This window comes from Spermophilus citellus, assembly GCF_964194105.1.
Source record: "Spermophilus citellus genome assembly, chromosome: 6".
Classification (NCBI taxonomy): domain Eukaryota; kingdom Metazoa; phylum Chordata; class Mammalia; order Rodentia; family Sciuridae; genus Spermophilus; species Spermophilus citellus.
In genome coordinates this window covers 158,715,092-158,740,912 of record NC_138187.1, presented here as the reverse complement: position 1 = coordinate 158,740,912, position 25,821 = coordinate 158,715,092, and the positions used below count along the sequence as shown (strand labels likewise).

General features: G+C 34.6%; 1 protein-coding gene across 3 annotated transcripts in view; it reads right to left on the bottom strand.

Annotated features, from left to right (window-relative positions):
* RC3H1 (ring finger and CCCH-type domains 1) overlaps positions 1 to 25,821 on the bottom strand; it is an 81,480-nt gene that overhangs the window by 22,590 nt on the left and 33,069 nt on the right. For 2 of the 3 annotated variants that reach the window (XM_081299711.1, XM_081299712.1), the window contains exons 3-9: positions 20,760 to 20,880; positions 19,479 to 19,718; positions 18,811 to 18,986; positions 14,074 to 14,274; positions 9,357 to 9,489; positions 3,786 to 3,904; positions 2,240 to 2,352 (exon numbers count right to left, since the gene is read on the bottom strand). In XM_081299711.1, coding sequence (XP_081155837.1) covers positions 2,240 to 2,352; positions 3,786 to 3,904; positions 9,357 to 9,489; positions 14,074 to 14,274; positions 18,811 to 18,986; positions 19,479 to 19,718; positions 20,760 to 20,880 — 1,103 coding nt within the window. The remainder of the gene's footprint in view (positions 1 to 2,239; positions 2,353 to 3,785; positions 3,905 to 9,356; positions 9,490 to 14,073; positions 14,275 to 18,810; positions 18,987 to 19,478; positions 19,719 to 20,759; positions 20,881 to 25,821) is intronic. The other variant, XM_081299713.1, reaches the window with a different exon arrangement.

Genomic DNA, 25,821 nt, shown 5'->3' with positions numbered 1-25,821 from the left:
ATAAACCACTTTACAAGTAACCCAGCCCCAGATATTTTGTCAAAGCAACACAAAAGTCAGGACTAATACATTTATATTCATGATTCACAAATATACTGGCTCCTCTCTTAAATATTTGCAGTATCTCATTTTGTGTCAGGGATATCTGATCTGCATATTCTTTCTTTTTAAAATTGTGTGTATACACCATATCTGTTTTTAGTTTTTACGTAATCAATTTTAAGAAATCTTTTTCTTCATGGATCTACAAAAAAATTCTTTCCTTCTTTAAGACTATTTAACAACAAAAATACTTCAGTACTCTATGGTGTTATTCCTATGACATGTCTATACAGACACTGATATAAAAACTCATTGTTTTGTACAAAGACAGGTAAGAATCTTTCAAAGAGACAGCCATTATCTTTTGTCACTGATGTAAAATGTCACCCTGAGCACATAAATTCCTATGTTTTTCAAACTCTTTTTAGATGCTCTCTATTACACTTTACTAAGCTATCGTTCCTATGCAATACCAGTTTTTATATTTATCTTAGCTTATAAAACAACTATTAATCTAGTCTCTTTTGAAGACTTTTTTTCCCATAATTTTCCTACCTATTTGCATGTATTTATTCTTTTCAAGTGAATGATTTTGTTGGGCCTTTAATAATCACCACGTTGAGATTTTATTTGGGATCTCACAGAACTTACTGTTTATAAGGGATCTGTAATTTCAACTTTTTTCTCTCGTGGTGCTGGGAATCCAACCTAGTTAGTGCTTTGCACATGCGCTCTACCACTACCTACACCATCCAATTCTCAACTTAATTTTTCTTTCTTTTGTTGGTTTTACAGTATTTGAGATTGAACCCAACAGGGCCTACATGTTTTCCTTTTTATTTTACATGACAGTGGTTCATTTTGTAACTTTACATATATCAGCTACTACTTCCAGAATGTTAAGAGTCAGGTGAAATGGCACATACCAATAATCCCAGCCACTCAGGAGGCTGAGGTAGGAGGATCCCAAGTTTAAGGCCAGCCTGGGTAACTTAGTGAGACCCTGCCTCAAAATAAAATAAAAAGGGCTGGGGGTGTGCTCATTGGTAGAAGGCCTCCGGATTCAATATCAGAACAACAACAATAACAACGACAACAAAGAGGAAAACCCCAGAATGCTAACTAACTTTCTAGGAGAAAAATCTTACCTTTTTTACTGACTTAATAATAAGATGAAATTATTATTGTACTAATTAAATGCATCATGCTACCATGGTGGCTTTTAAGATATAATTAATTAACTGGCTGAGAAAGTATCTATGATACTGTTATTATACTATAATACAAAGTATCTACTGATCTAAAATTGATGTTAGATTTTATTCAAATGACTTCTGCAATCTTTGGGTATGATCATGTTATTTCTTCAATCTATTTTAATGAATTACTGAATTCTGTTTTATTTGGAGTGATTTTTAATATTAATATTTTTGTCATTTTCTTTCCCTTTCTTTCTTTTGTTGGTTTTACAGTGTTGGAGATTGAACCCAACAGGGCCTTGTGTATGCTAGGTGAGTGTCTACCTCTGAGCTATACTCCCAACCCCTAAAATTTTCTTTCATTGTGTTATCTTTGTCAAAATTTGGTGTCTCATACCGGCTTTATTTAAAAAAAAAAAAAAAAGAAGAAGACAGGCATGGTAGTTCATACCTATAATCCCAGTGACTCAGGAGGTTAAAGCAGGAAGATCACAAGTTCAAGGCCAGCCTGGGCAACTTAGCAACCCTCAACAACTTGATGAAACCCCATCTCAAAATAAAAAATTAAAATGGATAGGAATGTAACTCCTCGGTGGCAAAGCATTGATTGGTTCAATCCCCAGTACCTGGAATGAGGGTGGTGAGAGAATGTGGTCTTTCTTTCTTTAGTGTGCTAGAAAACTTAACATCACTGTAATTATCCAGCCCTTGAAATTTCAAAAAACTATGAAGTTGAGCCAATGGCAAAATTTTCCACAGGTAACACATTATACAATTATTAAAAATTAGCTAAAATTAATGAAAATTGCTAACATTCTATTTTTTTTTGTAGTAAAAATGATTCATTTTGAGATAAACCTAAACACAAAATAGTTTTCTCTGTAGAAACAAATGTAATTAATGAAAGCTGAAGAAACCACTCTCCTTATTTCTCAAAGTCAGCACATTGTTCTACTTATATCTTATTCCAAAGGCTGTCTCATGCTTTTCACACTTACTTTTCCAGTTCCTCTTGTGAGTGTGCAAATGTACAGCTGGCACCACGAGGGCATCCTCCTCTTTGCTTCATATCTCGACACATGTATGTTTTATATTTGCTATGCTGTGGAGGCTAAGACCAAAATCAAAACATCAGACATAAAACAAAAATTACAAAACCAAAATAAATGCAAATTCCATTTTGCCAGTTTAGGATTTTCACAATCTAGATGAATAAGAATAATCCCCATATTCATCTAAATTATCCAGAGACAAAGTTCTCAAGTTATTCTTCCTTAAGTCTCAGAGAGTTAAAAATATATAAGTCCTGGGCTGGGGTTGTGGCTCAACAGTAGAGCGCCTACCTAGCACGTGTGAGGACCTGGATTCTATCCTTAGCACCACATAAAAATAAAAATAAATAAAGGTATCATGTTCAACTACAATTAAAAAAATAAATATTAAAAAAATATATATATAAGTTCTAATTTTTCTGAAATGTTGATGTTAATTCTCAAACACATGGCATCATATAAATTCTTAAACCTCAGGGCAACTTTATAATCTTTCTTCCAAATTTTATAACAGAAAAACAAACCAATGGAATTTAAGACTTGTGAATGTATAAACTCTCTTCTAATATTTGTTTTGTGCAATGTTCAGACAGATATACATTTCCTATAAAATACTACAAAATGTACAAAAGGTCCAATAACCAATTCAGACGAATATGCCAATGACTTAAAATTCTCCAAAGGTACACATTAAGCTTATTATTTACAACTTGAGGATAGGCATTAGGATGGATTTCAAGGTTAATATCAAATATAACACAAAAGTGAACCAAGTTTAACATATTTTATCACTAATGGCAGACCTTAAAAGCTTGTCTCATTGTTTTTGCTATATTCTTTGTGATAGCCAATGGAATAGAAAGCAACTGAAAGTTTTAGGTTTTTCAAAATTTCTTAGTCATAAAATAAAGCTCTTTATCTGTGTTTAGAATAAATGGGAAAATCATACCCAGGCTACTTTTGATATTTTTTGCCTTTCCACAGGGGAAAAAGATAGATTGCATAATCTATTTTTAATATTTACCTAAGTCAGGGAAATTAATAAGAGTATTAAATTCACAGGCTTTTCACTGCACATATAATAATATAGAAAAACCATCTACAGCTGTATGAGCAGTATTAGATTACTTAATACAGCAGTAATACCTACTGTCAAATTAATATATAATACAAAGTCCAGAGAATAATCTTAAATGGAATAAGGTTTAGCACGAAATATGCTTTCTTCATCAAATGTTGATATATTCAATGTGAAAAGTGAACCAGTGCAACATCAGATCAGTAAGGATTAGCTTAATGATGTTGGAAAAAATTACTAGGCTAAACCAGTAAACTGGCTGCTAACCATGCTAATTTATAATTTACATGGTTTTGATTGTCAGAGTCTTAAAATATTCATGTTATCTTTTTTACTTCATATCTGTAGATTTACTCACAGTAGTTTCAAGGTATATCATGGTGACTTAATTTTAAATTTTAAGCTGCATCTTACCTGCTGTTGATCTGTTCCTTTTTTGCTATGGTTCTGTATATAATCAACCAGCCCATGTACAACTGTACGCACAGCTACCAGTCCATTTTCTAGCTGTTCCCAAGTAGGAGGAGGAGCATCTATAGAACAAATGACAACAAAAATCTTCTTTAGCTATAATGCAGCCTTTCAAATAACTTATTCACGTAACCTCCTTTTTAAAGGAATGGACATATTCTTTTAAAAGATGTGTTTACAAACTAAAATTACCACAGGGAAAAAAAGGTAACAAAGGAATTAAGGAAGCCAGAAAAAAAAGGCACCTGTCATTAGAACCTTAGTATTGAACAGACCACAGAGTGTGACATGGACTGTGCTGACTGGAGAGCATATCTCTGATATAAATGTATGGTTACCACTCAGCGTCTTCAACTAGTTTTTCTTATGTAAAGATGCAAGGTTGGTCCTAGAATTTCCCAGGGACATCGAAATCTGAGATTCCTAAATTTATCAATTTTTTGTTTTTTAAATGCTGAGAATTGAAACCAAGGCCTTGCACCTGCTAGGCAAGGGCTCTCTACTACTTAATTATACCCCTAGTCAAAACTTAAAAACAGGTTTTTTGAAATATATTTTTTAAGTATTTTAATAGTTGCAGTTGGACACAATACCTTTGTTTTACTTATTTTTATGTGGTGCTGAGGGTCAAACTCAGTGTATCACACGTGCCAGGCAAGCACTCCACCACTGAGCCACAACCCCAGCCACAAAATTTAACAGTTTTTAAATGTTGGCACCTAACAGATTTAGAACATTATACAGACCAACTCAGGGGAGTTCACACAAAACTTAACTATGGACTGCCTCGAGTCAGCCAATTTGTATGTTTATTTTGAAGTTTTACATAATTTCAGGTATAGGATAAACAAAATGTTTAATAAGCTTAATAGATAAAGCAACTATATAAAAGCAACTCAGCTACAGTCTTCATTTAGTATTTGTTAGTGCCAGATTTTTATTATATAACAATTAACCATAAAGTTAAATATAAAATAATCTCTAAAAAAATACAAAATCAAGTGCAAACACATTTTTAGACATGACTTCTTGCTGAAGCCATCATGCAAGACTTCTTGGGTGACAACGTTTTTTTTTTTTTTTTTTTTTTAAAGAGAGAGTGAGAGAGGAGAGAGAGAGAGAGAGAGAGAGAGAATTTTTTAATATTTATTTTTTAGTTCTCGGCGGACACAACATCTTTGTTGGTATGTGGTGGTGAGGATCGAACCCGGGCCGCACGCATGCCAGGCGAGCGCGCTACCGCTTGAGCCACATCCCCAGCCCCAAGGGTGACAACATTTGAATGGGGCTTTGAAGAACAAATGGAATTTCAATAGGGGGGAAAAAGGAGAACACGGAGAAGCGAAAGCAAACAGCTATTCAAAAATTATATTTGGGAACATCTACCATGCCTGAGTATTGTTCTAGTTGCTAGAGAAGCAGTAGTGATAAAACAAAAATTCCTATTATATTCAAGGAAATGATCCAGATAATAAACAAGAAAAATAATCAAAACAGAGTTTTAATTTTTTTTTCACTTAACATTATATTGCAAGCATTTTCTGTGTTTGCTCCACCATTTTTCAATTTTATATTTATTTATTTTGATACTGGGGATTAAAACCCAGGGCATTTAACCTATGAGTCACACCCCTAGCTCTTTTTTTTATTCTTCTTTTATACTTGAGACAGGCTCTTGCTAAGATGCTTAGGGCCTCGCTAAATTGCTGAGGCTGACTTTGAATTTAAATCCTCCTGGCTCAGACTCTTTAGGAAATGATGAAAACTGAAAAAAGAGAACAAAGAAAAGAAGTGCAGCAAGTTATATAAACTTTTAGAAAAGCCAGAGGAGGCCTCCTTCAGGAGGCTACATTTAGTAAAAGACCTGTAAAAAGGGTTTCAGAGTATCTTAATAGAGATACTAGGGGGAAATATTTCTAGTTAAGAGGGAAGAAAAACTGCTAAGACCTTGATGTGAGAGTGTGATTGGCAGGTTCCATACTAGCAAGGCTGGAGAGAGATAATGAAAGACCAGACCATGTGAGGACTTATAGGTCATGGGCTAGATTTTAACTTTTACACTGGGTGAGGGAAAGCCAGTGAAAAATTTCGGGGCAGAAAATTAATAGGATCACTTTGGCTCTTGTGGTATGTCATACACAAAACAGGAGGCTAGTCTATAATCTATGAGGAGAGATAAAGATTGTAGCAAGGACGGTATTAAGAAGTTCGTGGATTCTAAATGAAATTTAAAGGTAAGGCCTACTAATTTAGCTGATGGATCACATATACACTATGAGATAAAGAGAAGGTAAGGATCTTTCTGAGGTTTTGAACCAAACAAATCAAAGAACAAAGCTGCCACTAACAAGATAAGGGGAGAAGCTCATTTTTAAAGTTTGAAATACTAATTAAGACTCATTATGGTGGCTGGGTACACACACACACAGGCTAGGAAAAAAGTCTGACTAGATGAACTCTATTTCAGATTTTAAAAGACAATCAGTTATAATGTCTACACTACTTTATATGGCACCAAAAGAGAAACATATCACTGTATAATTTCAGAAATGCTAATATCAGAAAAAAAGGTAGGCCTCAGAATTGATGAAACAAGAATAAATTTGTGAACCATATAAATGATATTTAAACATATGAGACTTGCTGATATTGTCTTGGGATTGGATGTAAGTAGAAAAGAGAAGAGGTGCAATGATTAAACTTTGAGACTACCCCAAGAGTCATCAGCTATAGATGGGAAATCAGCAGAAAAAATGCTGACGACAGCCTAATAAAGTAAGAAGGAAATTAGGTGAATGTGGTGGCATGGAAGCCAAGAAAAAAGCATTTCAAGGAAAAGACAATAAAAAGTAATGACAGATGCTATGGATAGGTCAAATACAAGAATTGAGAACTGAACTCTGGAACTGGTCACAGGGAAGTCACTGTGACCTTGATGATGTAAGTTTAGATAGAATGGTAGAGAAAAATGCCCAACTGGATTGAGTTCAAGACAGTGGCATCAGGGCTGGTGACACAGCTCAGTGGTAGAGTAAGCCCTACGTTTAATTCCCAGAAACATGCACAAAGTATTATTAAAAAGGTAAAAAACATTTCTAGGTAGGCGGAAAAAGGGGCTAAAAATGAGTTAAGATGAGAGAAATAACTGTATTTAAATGTTGATAGAAGTACTCTAATAAAGGAAAACTAATGATATCAGAAAAAGGACACTGGTAGAATATGCTTGTCAAGGTGATGCACGATGAGAAAGGGTAGCTTTAGTTCAATGAACAGTTTACCTACAATTATACAAAAACAGCAGAATATACTGGCATAGATGTAGATAGGCTAATATAGTGGTAAGAGCTTGTGGAATTTTGCTTAATTGCTCAGAATGATCAAAGCAAAAAAGTGGAAAAAAACTTACTATATATTCTTTTTTAAAAAAATATTTTTTTAGCTGTAGATGGACATAATACCTTTATTTTATTAGTTTATTTTTTTATATGATGCCAGGGATCGAACCCAGTGCCTCATGCATGCCAGGCAAGCACTCTACCACTGCCACAACATCCTTACTGTATATTCTAGGAAGAGATTTGATGTGGTTTCATTGAGCAATCTTGGAAGTATATCTGCAAAAGAAGGCTGCTTTAAAAAAGTAAGATAAGGGGCTAGGGTTGTGGCTCAGCGATAGAGTACTTGCCTAGCATGCACAAATCCCTGGGTTCAATCCCCGACCCCACATGAAAACAAAACAAAACAAAAAAACACTAAATAAGCAAAATAAAGGTATTCTGTCCATCTCCAAATTAAAAAAATAATAATTTTAAAAACCCTAAATAAACAAAATAAAGGTATTGTGTCCATCTACCTTTGTGTGTGTGTCTGTGTGTGTTTGTGTGAGTGTGTGTGTGTGAGTGTGTGAGCGTGCTGGGGATTGAACCCAGGGTTTGTGCATGCAAGGCATGCACTCTACCAAGTGAGCTATATCCAAAGCCCTACAACTAAAAAATGTATTAAAAAAAAAAAAAAGGTAAGAGGATTCCAAATATTCCTCTGAAAGCAATGAGGTATAAGTGAAAGTTTATGAGTGTGGAATAAATTCCAGTTTGCAGCATTTAAGTATACTGGATTGGAAGAATTCATAGGATACAAAGTTATAACCATTCAGTCTGAGAGAAAAGGAACCAGGCTCTCATCTCACTAAGGTGCAATAATAGGCGTGGAATAGAGAAACTTATAAAAGAAGAACAAATAGATCCTGTTGTCTGAAATGATATATAGAGTTAAGTGAAAGAAAAGGTATGCAGCAAGACAGAAGACTAAGGTTTTTAAGGTTACGTACATCAGAGAATGTTAGTGAGGAAACAGGAGGAAGAGCAGTCATCAAATGAAGATGATCTTACTTCGAAACACAGAGCAGTTTTTGGGAAATGGATTTGGAGTGAACAGATAACAGTGATAGAGATATATGGAAGTCTATTTCTATGAAGAGGTAATACCCTGATGCTAAAAACCAACAACCATCATCAACAAAGCATGCAGAGAATACAAAGTTCCAAGAGCACAATTTGACTACAAGTTTGTGGATAGGAGGGAAAAGAGTGGTACAAATCAAGACAGAAGCAGCTTTCAAGACAAAAGAGAACATGAAACTGCAGAAATATAAGGGTCAGAAGAGTTTCTATACCAAAGAAGTGTTCAACAACATTATTAAATGCTGAAGACAAATTTAAAGGTCTGAAGTCTTTGGAATTAGAGACCTGGAAACTTCTAGCAAATATTAACAGAGTTTTAGTTCAGTAGTAGGAATAAACACTGTGCTAAACACAAGTTAAAATAGCTTAGATGCAAACATTAGGTAAAAAATTAAGCTTGGGTATATTTTCACATCAAGAAACAGAATACAGGGCTGGGGATGTGGCTCAAGCGGTAGCGCGCTCGCCTGGCATGCGTGCGGCCCGGGTTCGATCCTCAGCACCACATACCAACAAAGATGTTGTGTCCGCCGAGAACTAAAAAATAAATATTAAAAAAATTCTCTCTCTCTCTCCTCTCTCACTCTCTCTTTAAAAAAAAATAAAATAAAAAAAGAAACAGAATATAGGAAAAGGCTGACAAAGTAAAGATACCCCAAAAGAGAACATTAATGAGCAAGGTATCAAGGAAGAGGCAAAAATGAGATTAAGGAAATGCCAACTAAGAATATAGAAAAAATGAGTTTTGGCACAGGTGAGAAAGGTAAAATACAGCACAATTTTGTGATGGAAGAAAGAAGAAATATAAAGGAGCCTAAAGAGATCTATTTTCGTGGTGAAGTAATTAGCATAGCTAATCATTAAGTAAATGAAAGTGTCAAATAAATATTCTTTTAAGTGAAATAAGGAAGAAGATTTGGGACAAAAAGAATACTATAGAAAAGATCTTGAAAAAATATTCTGGGAAATTCTAGAGGAATGTAACAAAAGACAAATGAACAATCAATCTGAGGACACACATAAGATATAGTTCATTAGTTTCCTTTGGGTTTACCTGGACTTGGGTCAATGTTTGCTAATAGTTCCAAATGGGGTCTTAGTCGGTTCAAGTTTGCTGGGTCTCCAGTCCGCTGGAGAGCAATTGTTAGTTCCTGAACACTCTGAGCAAAAGAGGCTGGGGTCTGCAACTTAAAAAACATAAATATTAACTTTCTCAGAGACCAGATACTTCTTATAAAATAAAGATTACTTACAACTCATAGATGTTTCTGAAATTTATCTTATTCACATACCTTATATGTTTTGGCCGGAGTGAATTACTTATTACCTAAACAAACTCCTCATATCTCCACAATGTTTTAAACAGGGTATAAACAGGCATGTGGTATAAAGCACTATTCCCTCTGCTTACACATTCTTCAAATGTGGGACCTTTCTTAATTTATCAATTTCATAGTACCATTGTTTTTGTTTTTTTTTTAATTATTTTTTGGTACTGGGGATTGAACCCAGAATCCCTTTACCACCAAGCTACATTCCTAGCACTTTTTAATTTTGAGACAGGGTCTCACTGAGTTGCTTGGGGCATCATTAAGTTGCTGAGGCTGGTCTCGAACTTGTGATTCTCCTGTCTAATCCTCCTAAGTCACTGGGATTATAATCACGCACCACTGTGCCTGGCTCTAACTTTGGTTTTCATAGCATGGTGTGTTATTTTGGCTCTAAGGGGGTCCTTCTAAATAATTAAAATTTGGAAATACAGTCTACAGGGTCTAAGATCATGACACTGAATATAAATCTTACTAACATCAGAAGCTCTTCTGTTAAATGGAATAAACAATTTCAAGAACTCTACCAGCTCAAACAATCTTATATTAGTTTGGGATTCTTGGAAGCACTCAGGTTGTATAGGTCCCAAAAGTTTAATGAGACACATTCTCACATTATCTACTTCAGGTGGGCATAACATGATCTCTTTAATTTGAAAACACTACCACCCTGATTTTGTAATAGTAATTGAGGGTTCTAGATAAATGAAAACACTTCGATGAGAATTTTCCTCCTGAAAATGGTCACTCTTCAAGAGGTAATGTTTTAAACAGCATACATTAAAAAAAAAAAAGGAAAATAACACAATTATCCTTAGAATCCCGACATGCCTTTATTTAATTCTTAATATATGTACCAAAGCTTATTATAATTTTTAAAACATAATTAAATAATTTATTATAATTAAAAAAGATAGTCAGCTATTTATATATTTGTTTTGGCTTAATACTATAACTGAAGCATTTTTAGATTGCTAGCCATTTTTATCATAAACTATTTCAGACAAATATATCTAATGTATTCCATCACCAAGACTTAATAAATAATAACATTTAAGTTTTGATTTTTTTTTCTTTTGGTGGTATTAAGGCACTAGGGCACTCTACCACTGAGCTACATCCCCAGTCTGTTTCACTCTTTTTAAAATATATATATATATATATATATATATATATATATATATATATAGAGAGAGAGAGAGAGAGAGAGAGAGAGAGAGAGACAGACACACACACAGACAGAGACACACACACACAACATATTTGTTTATTGTTTATGTGGTGCCAGGGATTGAACCCAGTGCCTCATGCATACTAGGCAAGTGCTCTACCATTGAGCCATAATCTTGGTCCATTTTTATTTTATTTTATCACAGGGTCTCACTAAATTGCTGAGGTTGACCTTGAACTTGCGATACTCCTGTTTCATCTTCTATAGCTGGGATTACAAGTGCATCACCACACTTGACTCACTATCATTTTTTAATAAGAAATTAAATGCTATGTATCTGCTGAAGAGGATTTTCCTCTCAACTAATTTTAGGGCTACATTAGTGTTCTGAGCTTATAAATCTTCTTTAATCACTCCCCTATTTTCTGCATTTAAATAATGTAGCAAATAATACTCCTGAGATTATAAACTCTTTCAAATTTTTTATTATTTCCTTAAAATTAATTATTTGGGCCAGCTGCGGTAGTGCATGCCTATAATCCCAGTGGCTCAGGAGGCTGAGACAGGAAGATCATGAGTTCAAAGCCAACCTCAGCAATGGAGAGGCACTAAGGAACTCAGTGAGAGACCCTGTCTCTAAATAAAATATACAATGTAGGGCTGGAGATGTTGCTCAGTGTTCAACCTGAGTTCAATCCCCAGTACCAAAACAACAACAAAAACAAAAATTTATTGGCAATAGCACATTCAAAGGATAAGAGTATTTTATAGGTTTTTGGTTTGGGGTTGAATCCTGGGGTATTTTATCACTGAGCTCTATGCACAGCCCTTTTTTCCTTTTTTTTTTTTTTTTTTTCCAGGTAGGGTCTCGATAAGTTACAAAGGGCCTCAATAAATTGTTGAGGCTGGCCCTGAATTTGTGATCCTCTTATTTCAGCCGCCCAATCACTGGGAATAAAATGTGTGCTACTGTCCCTGGCTTATAGGTTTTTATTCACTGACAAATTGCTTCCCACAACAATCTATAATGTATACTTTACAAACAACCAGCAATGTTATGAGAGTATATATGTGTGGGTATACATACACAAACTTTAACGGGCAATACTTGGTATGTCACTATTTTAAACGTATATTTCTTTAATCATTATTGCTGGTGATATATTTATTTATTTGTTTATCTATTTATTGTATAAACCACATCTGCAGTCCTTTTTTATTCTGAGATGTGGCCTTGCTAAATAGCTGAGGCTGGATTCAAACTTGCAATCCTCCTGCCTCAGCCTCCCAAGGTGCTTGGATTAAGTCATGTGCCACATTGCCCATTCTTGATGTATTCTCTTTGTGAACTGTTAATTCCTGTTTCTCTCTCCATTAATTTATTGGAATTAGTGCTTTGGGGGGACATTTCTAATAAATTCTATATCTGTACTGTACTGTATGATAGCTTGGCTACCATATTTAGCAATTTAAGTTTAAATTAATTAAATAAAATAATTTATTTTATTTAATTTCAACTGTTCCACAAGTTACATTTCAAGTACTTAGCAGCAGATGGGGATATAGCTCAGTGGCAGAGCATTAGTTTAATGTGTGGGGCCCTTGTTTCAATCCCCATAACCAAAAAATAAAACAACAACAAATAAAACTGAAAAATTAAGTGCTTCACAGCTATATGGGGCTAATGATCAACATAGTGAACAGTATATACAAAGAACATTTCCATTATTACAAAAAGTTCGGTATTATGTATTGCTCTATAAAATGACAAGATATGAAATACATTACAAATTTTGCTTACCATTTTGTTGTACAAAGATCTCTGGATTTTAAATTTAAAGCAGGATATGAAAAAATTCTTCTAGGACCTATGCCTAATTATATAGTTCAACTGAGACAAAAAGTATGACCTATTTGCAAAATCTTTTGAAAAGTAAGCTAAGTTTTTCTTCAGAGGTGGAAAGCAACTACTTTAAAGAGATCATTATTAAGGTTTCAATAAATTATAACCAGTCAGTTGCTTAACTTCAAATACAAGCTCCATTCTAACCTAGGCACATATCAACCTTTAAGTTTCAACTAGTGTTATTATTTTATTATTTTATTAGTTTGACCCTATTACTCTAAATTAAATGTACGGTAGGCTCTAGAACTGGCAATCGTTTCTGGAATTATAAGTATTTAAGGTGAAATATTAAAAGATAATATTATTATTTAACATACTATAGTATGTTTTACATGCTGCTTTAAGACTTTTTTAATAGCACTTTCATAAATTTCATTATGAATTACAACAAACAGTTCTAGTATTACTCTAATTTGTTTTTTTTTTTTTTTAGTTGTAGATGGATACAACACATTTATCTGTTTGTTTATTTATTAATTAATTATGTGGTGCCAAGGATGGATCCCAGTACCTCACATGTGCCAGGCAAGTGCTCTACCAATGAGCTACAACCTCAGCCTCTTGTATTACTCTAATTTTAAGAGAAATATAGCTTTTAGCATCAGATACAAATAATGAGCCCAATCTGACATTTACATCTACTTGAATGGTCTTTTTATCCTAATAAACAACAGATAAAATAGAAACAAGTTTACTGAAAATCTGATCTACCTCAGAATGGTAGTAGCTTCATTATATGTGAAATTATTCTGGTTAAGAATCATAAGAAACCACAATACACAGATCTAATATAACCATTCAGTTGGATACTAAAGAAAGACAATAAAGATTTTTAAAAAGTGGGTTTAACTAATCTTGTGATCAAAACTCAAAGAGAATAACAAAGGGAGAGAGGCAATGACAAAATAAAAGACCAGAGAACCCCCCCTCAAAGCAATGTGGGAGAGTACTAGATAAAGCATTTTAACACTAATCAAATATTTAGATAAATAAACTGGTATTCTTTTTTTTTTTTTAAAGAGAGTGAGAGAGGAGAGAGAGAGAGAGAGAATTTTTAATATTTATTTTTAGTTCTCGGCGGACACAACATCTTTGTTGGTATGTGGTGCTGAGGATCGAACCCGGGCCGCACGCATGCGAGGTGAGCGCACTACCGCTTGAGCCACATCCCCAGCCCCAATAAACTGGTATTCTGATGTGACTAGTTGTAACATGACACAACCACACTGAATACAAATTACAAAAAGCCTGACATTCAATATTCACTTCAATATGCATTTGTTAAGTAAATGAATTACCAAATCATAAATCATAAAATATCAAAATTCTAAGGGTAGTCTAACATAAAGGACAAAAGAGGCTCTACCTTGTCAATAATGGACTGCATGTGAGATTTGTGAGACTGGTCTCCATAAAGCAAAGAGGACCACTGGTCTGGTGCAATCCTTAAGCCTGCTTCCATAGCAATCTGTACTATCTGGGAGTCATGCTCTCGTCGCAGAGCTTCATAGGTTCTAAATTCTTCTTTCAGCTGCATCAGAGAAGAGTCTTCATCACGTTTGGTGACCTAGTAAGAAACAGTTAATCTCATAATGAGGTAAAGAAATAAGTTTATACTTTATATAAACACAGATAACAATTTCAAATGTAAAAAGTTTCTTCCAGCAACAACACCAAGATTAAAATGTAATATGCCATTTTGCTTATAAAACATGCTCCAACAGAGATGTCAAAATCTTCTGCTAGGTCTTCCAAAAAGAAAGGACATATATGGGAATGAAATTCAAAGACTGGATAAAACTTAATACATATCTGTGTGTACGTATACCTTTTTGAAAAGAAAATACTTACAGGAGGACAATTATTCTAAAAAGCAGTACTCTAGGGACTTGCCTGACATTGAACTACGTGGTACCGATAACTTGAGGAACTTTAGATGCTGATGTGATTCTAAAGATTACTAATTTGTACTTGGTTCAATTATCTATGTAGTTCTATGAAATGGGCCACCACCAAGTGTAAAGTTTGAGATGCTAGACTAGAATAATCATAATGTTGATAATTATGTATGTATGCATGTATGCGCGTGCATGCGTGCCCGCGCGCGTGGGACCAGGGGAGAGGCAGTTTACCTAGGATTGAACCCAGGGATGCTTAACCACTTCACCATTTCCCCGGCCCTTTTTTGTATTTTATTTGGAGACAGGGTCTCACTAAGTTGCTTAGTGCCTCACTAAACTGCTGAGGTTGGCTTTGGACTTGCGATTCTACCACCTCGGCCTCCCAAGTTGCTGGGATTACAGGTATCTGCCACCATGCCCAGGTGATAATAATATTTTTAAATAATAAAAAAAGCAACTAGGGATGGAGTTGTGGCTCAGTGGTAGAACGCTCACCTAGCACATGTGGGGCCCTGGGTTCAGTCCTCAGAACCACATAAAAATAAATAAATAAAGGTATTGTGTCCAACTACAACTAAAAAGTAAATAAATATATAAAAAAATAGCAACTAGTTACTGAGCACTTAGTATTGTGCCAGTCAGTATGTTAAATTACTGAATTAACCATTACACTACTGTAGTAACTCATTTTTTTAACTTACTGACTTAAGTACAAATGTTATCACTCCCAATAAGTCACATTTTATATCAAGCTGTACTTAGACTAATGGTTTAACAAATCAAAATAAAATAATTAACTTTAGCCTAAGATCATCTACATATTTTAGCTTTAACTTTTTTTTTCCACAAAGACACCTAATATTCTAGTGGAAAATTCTGTTTCCTTCCTCCCACCTAAAAAAACCCAGAATATTGTAGTCAGGATTCCATATCACACTGATATTTTTTTTTTTAAGTATTTATTTTTTATTTATTTATTTTTTTAGAGAGAGTGAGAGAGGAGAGAGAGTGAGAGAGAATTTTTAATATTTATTTTTTAGTTCTTGGCGGACACAACATCTTTGTTTGTATGTGGTGCTGAGGATCGAACCCAGGCCGCACGCATGCCAGGCGAGCGCGCTACCGCTTGAGCCACATCCCCAGCCCTCACACTGATATTAATTTAAAATATGTATTCCATTCTCATTACAAAGAAATAAAGTCCAATCTATATTTTGTTAGGAAAATCCACAGAAAGATGAAAATCAAGCCATTAGTTAAAAAATAAACTAAATTACATTCTACCACAGTTCATGGGCTCAAAGACCAAATATACACACACACACACACACACACACACACACACACGTATGAAAACACTCCCACTAAAACAGGCAGGTAGACCAATGGTATAGAATAGAGGACACAAGAGACTAACCCACATAATTACAGTTACCTTATATTAGACAAAGGTGCCAAAAACATACATTGGAGAAAAGATAGCTTCTTCACAAACAGTGCTGGGAAAACTGGAAATCCATATGCAACAAAATGAAATTAAACCCCTATCTCTCACCATGCACAAAACTCAACTCAAAGTGGATCAAGGACCTAGGAATTAAACCAGAGACCCAGCATCTGATAAAAAAAAAAGTAGGACCTAATCTTCATCATGTCGGATTAGGCCCCAACTTCCTTAATAAGACTCCTACAGTGCAAGAATTAAAATCAAGAATGAGATGGACTCAAATTAAAAAGTTTCCTCTCAGCAAAAGAAACAATCTATGAATAGAGCACCTACATCTTGGGAGCAAATTTTTACCCCTCACACAGATAGAGCACTATCTCTATGGTATATAAAAAACTCAAAAAGCTAAACACCAAAAAAACAAATAACCCAATCAATAAATGGGCCAAGGAAATGAATAGACACTTCTCAGAAGAGAATATACAATCAATCAACAAATATATGAAAAAATGTTCGACATCTCTAGCAATTAGAGAAATGCAAATCAAAACTACTCTTAAGATTTCATTTCACTCCAGTCAGAATGGCAGCTATTATGAAGACAAACAACAATAAGTGTTGGTGAGGATGTGGGGAAAATGTACACTCATACATTGCTGGTGGGACTGCAAATTGGTACAGCCAATATGAAAAGCAGTATGGAGATTCCTTGGAAAACTGGGAATGAAATCACCATTTGACCCAGCTGTCCCTCTCCTTGGTCTATATCCAAAGGACTTAAGAAAAGCATACTAGAGGGACACAGCCACATCAATGTTTAAACCAGCACAATTCACAATAGCTAAACTGTGGAGCCAACCTGGATGCCCTTCAGTAGATGAATGGATTAAAAAAAAGTGGCAAATATATACAATGGAATATTATTCAGCAAAAAAAAAAAAAAAAGAATAAAATCATGGCATTTGCAGGTAAATGGATGGAGTTGGAGAAGATAATGCTAAGTGACGTTAACCAATCCCAAAAAAACAAATGCCGAATATTTTCTCTGATATAAGACTGATTCATAGTGGGGTAAGGAGGGGGAGCATAGGAGGAGTAGGAGGAAAAACATAGGAGGAGGAGCTTAGGAGGTAGAGAGGTGGGAGGGGAAGGGAGGAGGCAGGGGGTTAGAAATGATGGTGGAATGTGATGGACATCATTATCCAAAGTACATATATGAAGGCACGAATTGATGTGAATATACTTTATATAAAACCAGAGACATGAAAAATTGTGCTCTATATATGTAATATAAATTGTAATACATTCTGCTGTCATATATAAAAATAACTAAATAAAGGGTTTCAAAAAATAAAACAAAAAACAAAGAAAGAACAAAAGAAAGAACGAACGAATGAACTCTCAAAACAGGCTAACCTTCATTAAAAGATAAAGTTTGCTTTCTATATGACACACTGATTCCCCAGACTCAACTCTCAATACTCTTGAGCAGGGCTTTTTCTCCTTCTGGAGTAGCCCACATTCTTGCTTGAATGTGTATTCCTTGCTTTACCCCAAAAGTAGAGTCTTTCTTGAGACTGCTCCCATTCTCCTTTGAATATGTATCTACTTTCCTAAATAAACCTCTGTCAATACCAAAAATAAAAGTTAGAAAATGAATAAATAAAGTCCTGGAACTGTATGGTACTAACAAATTATCTCACAGCTTGAAAAAACTTTTCAAATGAAAATTTAGAAGATACTTAAAGAGTACAGCTGGAACACAGTAATATGAACACACATTCCTAAGAGGAATGCTTAAAGTAGAAAAAATTGGTTTTCAAATTTTTGGGGGAGTTACTGGGGATTGAACTCATGGGCATTTTACTACTAAAGTATCATATCACCAGTCATTTTTATTTTTTTGAGATAGATTCTAACTAAATTGTTGGGGCTGATCTAGAACTTGTGTTGTGATCCTCTTGACTCAAGCCTCCAAACCTGGTATGGGCCACCACACCTGGCTTCCAATATTTTTAATTTTTTAATTTACTGTTTAAATATCCATCTCTTTGTGTGTGTTTGTGGGGGGGGGGGGGGCTGGCTGGAACTAAACCCAGGCCTTATGCCTGGTAGGCAAATGCCATACCACTAAATTACACCCCTAAGCCCACTATTTATGCCTTGATTTTAAGATGTTAGGAAAACAAAACAGAGGAATAATAAATATAGCAGGTGCCAATACCTATGTTTGAGGTAGTGTTGATTTAACTTGGGATATAAGAGAATAATATGTCCAACTTTACCACACATGCTGAAACTGAAATGGCAACAACAACTCCATTGCATATGTAGAGAAACAAATCTTCAAGAAAACTTGTTTGTGCTCAAATAACTTTCTTTAGACCAATTCTGTTTATAATGTTGGTGAAACACTGACCCAGCAGATTAGTCTCTTCAATATAAAAATCTGTAAGTCTTGGTTTGGTCTATGTTTTTCAATACCCATGTAGAAAATTTAGGGCTGGGGATGTAGCGAAGTGGTTGAGCATTTACCCAGTATGCATAAAGCCCTAGTTCCATCCCCAGCACTGAAAAGAATGGGAAAAAAAAAAAAAAAAAAAAAAAAACAAGATTCAACTTCAATAATGTATGATCTACATTCTTTACAAAAGAAAAATTCCTGAGATATTCTGTAAAGGTATAGGCAACTTTATTAAATTTAGGGAAAGGACAATGTTTCCTTTCAAGCAGAACTTTTAATTTAGATTCATACCTTGAAGCAGGAGGCTCTGTAAAGGAGCTGAACAACATGCCCAATGCTAGTTTTAGAAGCTTGAGGAAACCGTGGCTCCAACCTTTGCACCACAAAAAGAACCAGTACTTTTCTTGACAAAGCAGAGCCATCTTCTAAGGCCAGTAGAACCAGCTTTAGAGCTTCCTCCTGCATTGCTAGGAAAAGTTGGGCAAAATAAAAAATTCATCAGGTGCAGAGATGATATATTTTATTTAAAGAACAATATGATAATTTCTACAGATATCACTCAATTAATGGGAAACACAATAAAAGACATTGAGAACTATGCCTTTTTTATAGTACCAAGGATCAAACCCAGGGTGTCTCACGCATGCTAGGCAAGCGTTTTACCACTGAGCTAGAACCCCAGTCTTATAGCTTTACATTTATTAAACCAATTTTATGGGCAATTTGGGCTTATATTCTCTATATTTTATTAAGAAAGTAGATTAGGGACTAATGCATTTAGAAAAAACTTCTCTGAAAATGAACAAACTTTGGTATTGAGAGAAAATTTTTAAGTTCTCTGAGAAACTTGTCGAGTGGGATATTGTAAACCCAGCTTGTCTTCATATATCACTTAAAAGAGTTCTACATTATACTTTCAGAATTACTAGTACAATAAATACCAAATTTTAATTATATACCTGGTCCAAGGAACTGACAGCCCCTAGCCCTGACTGCTGCCCAAAGATTGGAAGAGAGTTGCTGAGGATTCTGGTGCTGGAGAATGAGTTCTGTAACTGTTCGTTCACCTAAAGAGCGAGCAGCTCTCATGGCACGAATCCTGCCTTCTTCTTCCACTAGTTGGCAGTGAACCAGAGTCACAAGCTTCCTCTGCATTGGGCGACTCAGAACACTCTGGGTAGTGCTATTCAGACCCACTCCTTTAGAAGAAAATAAAAACATTATTTATAGGTTTACAGTACAATTTTACAGTCCAGGAGCACTTTCTCTGATGGGCTGATTGTAGGTATGTGCATAGTAGTTCTGGGTCCTACTAGAATATTTAAAATAAACAATGTAACTACACAAGTATTTTAAAAGTATACAAATGTTTATATGTATCACATGAAATTCAACATTCACTATGACATTTGAAATACTATTATTCATTTTAATCTTTGAAGAAGAAAGGAAAAAAGACCAACCAACACTAAAAATTGTTCAAAGACCCAAATCTTAAAGTCATAACAGTTCTAGCATATTATTTCATAGTGATTAATCTTACTTTTATGATCAAATAGCAAGCCCCTTCTGGGAAGTAATAGCAACTTCCATTTTTATTACATCCCCTATTGTGCACCATCTAAAACTAGACAGAAGACAAGACTATTGACAATTGTCAAATGATGGAAAGGTTGCCCTTCTGAATCACTAGTACTTATACATACTTACACTTTTAGTCATTCAAATAATTTTTCCAACAACACAAACTCTAAATTCACTACTTTATTTAATGGGTTTGCAACATTATTTAGTATGAAGTAGATCTGGCTTACAATAAAAAAAAATGAATTTCATTCATTTACAGTTCACAATTTGGGGGGATACGAGGGATTGAACCTAGGGGTACTATGCCACAGAGCTGTATTTACAGTCCCCTTTTTTTATTAAAAAATATATTTTTAGTTATAGATGGACCTTTATTATTTTACTTATATCCAGTGCTGAGATTCGAACCTAGTGCCTCACACATGTTAGATAAGCATGCTACCACTGACCTACAACCCTAGCCCTTATGTAGCCTTTTTTGAGATAGGGTCTTGCTAAATTGCCCAGACTGGCCTTGAACTTGTGCCTCAGCCTCCCACACAGCTGGGTTATAATTGCGCACCACCACACCAGGCACAGCTCATAACTTTTATGGTAATGAAAAGTATACTTCATAGATGTTCGCTTGGCATAGATGGTTTCATGAGATTTACCTCTAGCACTGCTGAGCGGTTTCAGATACAATGCTAATTCTTCTACACATTTCTTGGCTTCTTCATAATGCTTTGTGTCTTCAACCCCACTACACAAAGTAATGGGCTGCTGTTCAGGGACCTGCAGGAAAAGAGTATTCATTAATTAATTAAATGTTTTATTGTGTATAGTTTATGCACTGATAACTTGAACACTGGCAACATCAAAACTACTAAATTTACTTAATTAAAAGATCTTCCTCATATACACATCTACTGAATTGTTCCATCTCTAAAATGGCCTTATTGAGAGACAATTCACATACCATATTATTGACTGATTTTTAAGAACACAATTCAATGGTTTTTAGCACATTCCCAGTTGAATAACTATCACCACAATTAACCTCAGAATTTCATCCTTCAAAAAGAAAACCTAATACCATTTAACAGTTAATACAATTTTAACAGTTACTCCATCCCAACCCACTGTAGGAAACACCAATCTATTATGTGTGGGTCTATGAATTTGCTTTTCCTGAATCTTTCATATAAACAAAATTACATAATCATATAATGTGTGGTCTTTTTTGACTCTTCTTTCACTTAGCATAATGTTTTCAAGGCCATGCAAGTTATAATATATTCTAGTGTTTTATTACCGAATAACACCTCATTGTATGGACATACCACATTTTATATGAGTCATCAACTGATAGACATTTCAGTTTTCTATTTTTTGACTACAATGAATAATGCTGTTATAAATATTTGTATACAAGATCTTGTGTGAACCATTTTTTTGTTTTGTTTTTGCTTTTCTTGGGTACCCACACCTAGTGAGTGATAATATTTTGAAAATCTGCCAGACGATTTTCCAAAAGCAGAGTATCCTTTACATATTTACCTGCCACATATGTAATTATAATTTATCACATATACATCCAAATATATTTATGTATATACATGTATATATGTGGGTGTGTGCGTGCGTATTTTTAAAATATACAAGCATGTTTGTATATGTGTCCTGCACACTATACCCAGGATCTTATGCATGCCATTTGATTTTAATTGACAAATAATAATTGTCTAATTTATAGTCTATATTTATATGATATATTGTTCTGATAAATTTACAATCTGAAATGATGATTAATTTTGTCACTTCAGATAGATCTGCTAAAATCATTAGTTAACTGGAATATCTGTTTAACTTCAAACTTCTCTAAACATTTTAAACGTTTTCTGGAATGATTTTAGATTCACAGAAAAGTTTGTAAGATTCTCTAAACTTCACTTCCTATGTGGTCAGCTCTCTTCTACTACTCTTTCCTAAGTCTTGTCCTGCTGATATGGTTATTCCTAGATTTTGTATTTACTATGTGCCAAGCTGTATAGGCATCAAAGAGGAAGGCTATCCTTCACCATATCTTCCACCCTTTTCTTTCTCCTACTCCCCCTCTTATTTCAAGCATTACTGTACATATATGGTATATGGCACAAACAAGCAAGGAAGGACTATGAACTCTTCATCCCTACTTTAGAAATTTCAAGAATTACTGTGATTATAGCAAAGCATCATGGGGAATCTCTTTTCCAATAAAATATTTACACCTTTATAAGAAGCTATAAAAGGACAAATCAATATGTGATAATTTGTCTAAGGTGAAAGGAATCCTTCCTTTTCCTCCTACATCATCTGTGCAAACAGCCTCAGTACAGTTGAGAATAAAGCTGGGTTCAAGGCCTGGCCTATGCAATGGGGCCCTGAGACTGTCACTTTAATTCTGTGGCTCTTTTTTTTCACCTATACACTTATAGAATACTAGAAATTTGGACTAGCTTTGATCCTACATACGTGTTCGAGTGTTCTAATACTTATTTTCTTTAAAACTTGAGATCTTTTTCATTTTCTTCTCAGATTTCCCTTTTATTCTAAATATTCTCCTGACACAAGTGTTCTCCTAATTTATTGGGTTATAGTCCTACACTGAGAAATGTGACTTTGGTGAGAGTGAGGGCAGTGGGTATTGAGGATTAAACTCTGGGTTGCCTTACAACTGAGTTATATCCGTAGTCCTTTATATTTTTTATTTTGAAACAGGGCCTTGCTAAGTTGCTGAGGCTGGACTCAAACCCTGTAATCCTCCTGTCTTAACCTCACAAGTTGCTGGAATTGGACATGCACCACCACACTGAGTGAGAAATGCTACTTTTTATGGGAGTCTTGTTGGAACACCTACCATCTGAATTAACACCTGCCTCAGTCGTTAAGTAAGATCAAATCCTAGGCACAAAAACAAAAATGCAATTATGAACTTCCTAAGGAAAAATATAGATGTGTCTTTGTGTAAGGATGAAGTTAGTCAATTTCCTACTTTCCATACCCTCCCTCCCTCCCTCCCTCCCTCCCTCCCTTCCTTCCTTTTTATTTTTTAGTTGCAGTTGGACATCTTTATATGGTGCTGAGGATCGAACCCAGGGATTCACATGTGTGAGGCGAAAGTTCTACCCGAGTCACAATCCCAGCCCTCCATACACTACTTTCCAAAGGGAGTCACTATATATAGCCCACATGTGTATTCTTTGAGGGTAGAGTTTATTTAAATTTATTTGGAATTCCGCATGAGAAATCCAGTCTCTTTCTCTATTCAATCATTTAGGTTTTTATCTGTATATACTTGAATAATTATTTTATACTTTGGTAACAATCCAATACAATTCTATTTGTTTTGTTTTCAAACTGTTTCAGATTTGACCACTGAGAGCTTTTTCAGATGATTCCTGTGTGCCTATGACATATCCCCTTCACTGACTGTATTTGAGCTTTTAGACTTTTTAGCACTAGATGCTCCAACTTCCTATTGCAGGGCTACAATCAGCCACTTTTCCAAAGAATGCTGGTTTCTTTTAGTGAAGAACTGTATTTACAAGCCCAAATTGAACATTAGGTATGAATGCTGATATTGGGGTATTGTGCTTGCTAGTCCATCTTGGCTGACAAGGCAAAAAAAAATATGTGTACATTATACCCCAGGGGTGTGTGTGTGTTTGTGTGTAAATATTACTATAAAACCATTTGTATCTATATTCAGTTAAAACCAAGTTTCCACTGATGCCCCAATTCTAAGCCATTAGCACACAGATCATTCTAGCCTCTTCCTCTTTGCATATCTATAAACTTCCAATAATGAGAAAATTCATTCTCTACCATCTGCCTCCCATTTACTTAAAAGTTTAATTCCCATATACATGTACAGCAGTCTCAGAATTAATTCATACTTTCATGGGGAAAACACTTTATCAATTAGAACACACTGTTCATATATAATATATAATGCCTTTAATTTTCCGAGAATTTACTTACTTTGAACTAGTATCTAAAGTTAATTAGGTTAGCATCTTTCCTCTATAGCCCTTGCAGTGAAGTTGTTTCATTTATTTCAGATTGTTCTCCATAAACTTTGTAAAGTTTTGTGTTTTAGCTAGGTGTGGTGGCACACTTCTGTAATTTCAGTGATTTGAGAATCTGAGACATGAGAATCCCAAGACAACATCAGCCTCAGCAACCTAGTGAGACTGTCACAAAATAAAAAATAAAAGGGGCCAGGGATGAAGTTCAGTGGTAAAGCGCCCCTGGGTTAAAATCTCTTTTTGAAAAATGTAGAATATCATACATCCAACAAATACAGAATCATGCAGTTTCACTGCCCTAAGAAATACCCTACTTTTCATCAATCCTCCTGCCTTCCTACTGGATCCTAGCAACCAATGATATTTTTATTGTGATTTTTAATTTTGTATACAATATCACATATTTGGAATCATACAGTATTGTAGAATTTTCAAAGTGGCATCTTTTACTCAGCAACATATATTTGAGGTTTATCTGTGTCTTTTTGTGGCTTAACTACTACTTCCTTTTATTATTTCATTTTATACAATATTCTAATTATATGAATATACCAATGTTTATTCATTTGCTATTGAAAGACATTTTGATTACATTTTTTTTGCAATTCTGAATAAAACTGGTGTAAATAGTCAAATAAAAGTTTCTGTGTAAACATATTTTCAAATTAGTTCGGCAATTATCAATAATAAACTAATAAGAGACTACCAAACTGTCTTCTAAAGTGGTTGTTAGATTTTTCATTTCTATAAGTAAAAAATAAAAGTTTGTGTAGTTCCATTCTCTTCAGCATTTGTTGTCCATGTTTCAGAATTTGGTTTTTCTAATAGGTAAGCAAAGGTATGAAAAACTGTGAGCAGTTGCTTTAATTTGCTATTCCTAGTGATAGTAGTTAGCAATTTTTTCCCTATTTTTATTAGTGCATTATAGTTGTACACATTGGTATGATTTGTTGTTATATATTTGTACATGCATACAATATAACAATATAATTTGGCCAATATTATTGCCCAGTATTTCCTCTTTCCCTCCTCTTCCTCCTCCCCTTATTTCCTTTCTTCTACTAATGTGAGAAACTTTTCATCTGCCATATTTGTGTCTTCTTTGCTGGGATGTCTATGTAGATCTCCACCCATTTTTAATTGGCTTGTCTTTTAAACACTGAGTTAAAAATCGTACATATTCTAGATATAAGTCCCTTATATGATTTTAGTATTATTTTCCTCCATTCAGTGGGTTGTTCTTTTTTTGTGGTACTAAGGATTGAACCCAGGGCGTCCTGAACGCCAAGAAAGTCTTCAACCACTAAGATAATAGTCAAATAAAAGTTTCTGTGTAAACATATTTTCAAATTAGTTGGGCAGTTATCAATATTAAACTAATAAGAGACTACCAAACTGTCTTCTAAAGTGGTTGTTAGATTTTTCATTCCCACAAGTAAGAAATACTCAGCCCATTTTATTTTATTTTGAGACATGGTTTTGTTGAATTGCCCAGGCTGGACTTGTAAACCTCCTGCCTTAGTCTCCTGAATAACTGATATTACTGGCTATGTGTCACCAAGACAGGCTTCTGTACTTTCGCTCTTAATAAATATTTAGTAGTGCTGGTGGTAATATCAAGATAGGCATATAAATAAAGGTTTCCTTTTGAATAAACTATCCTAGA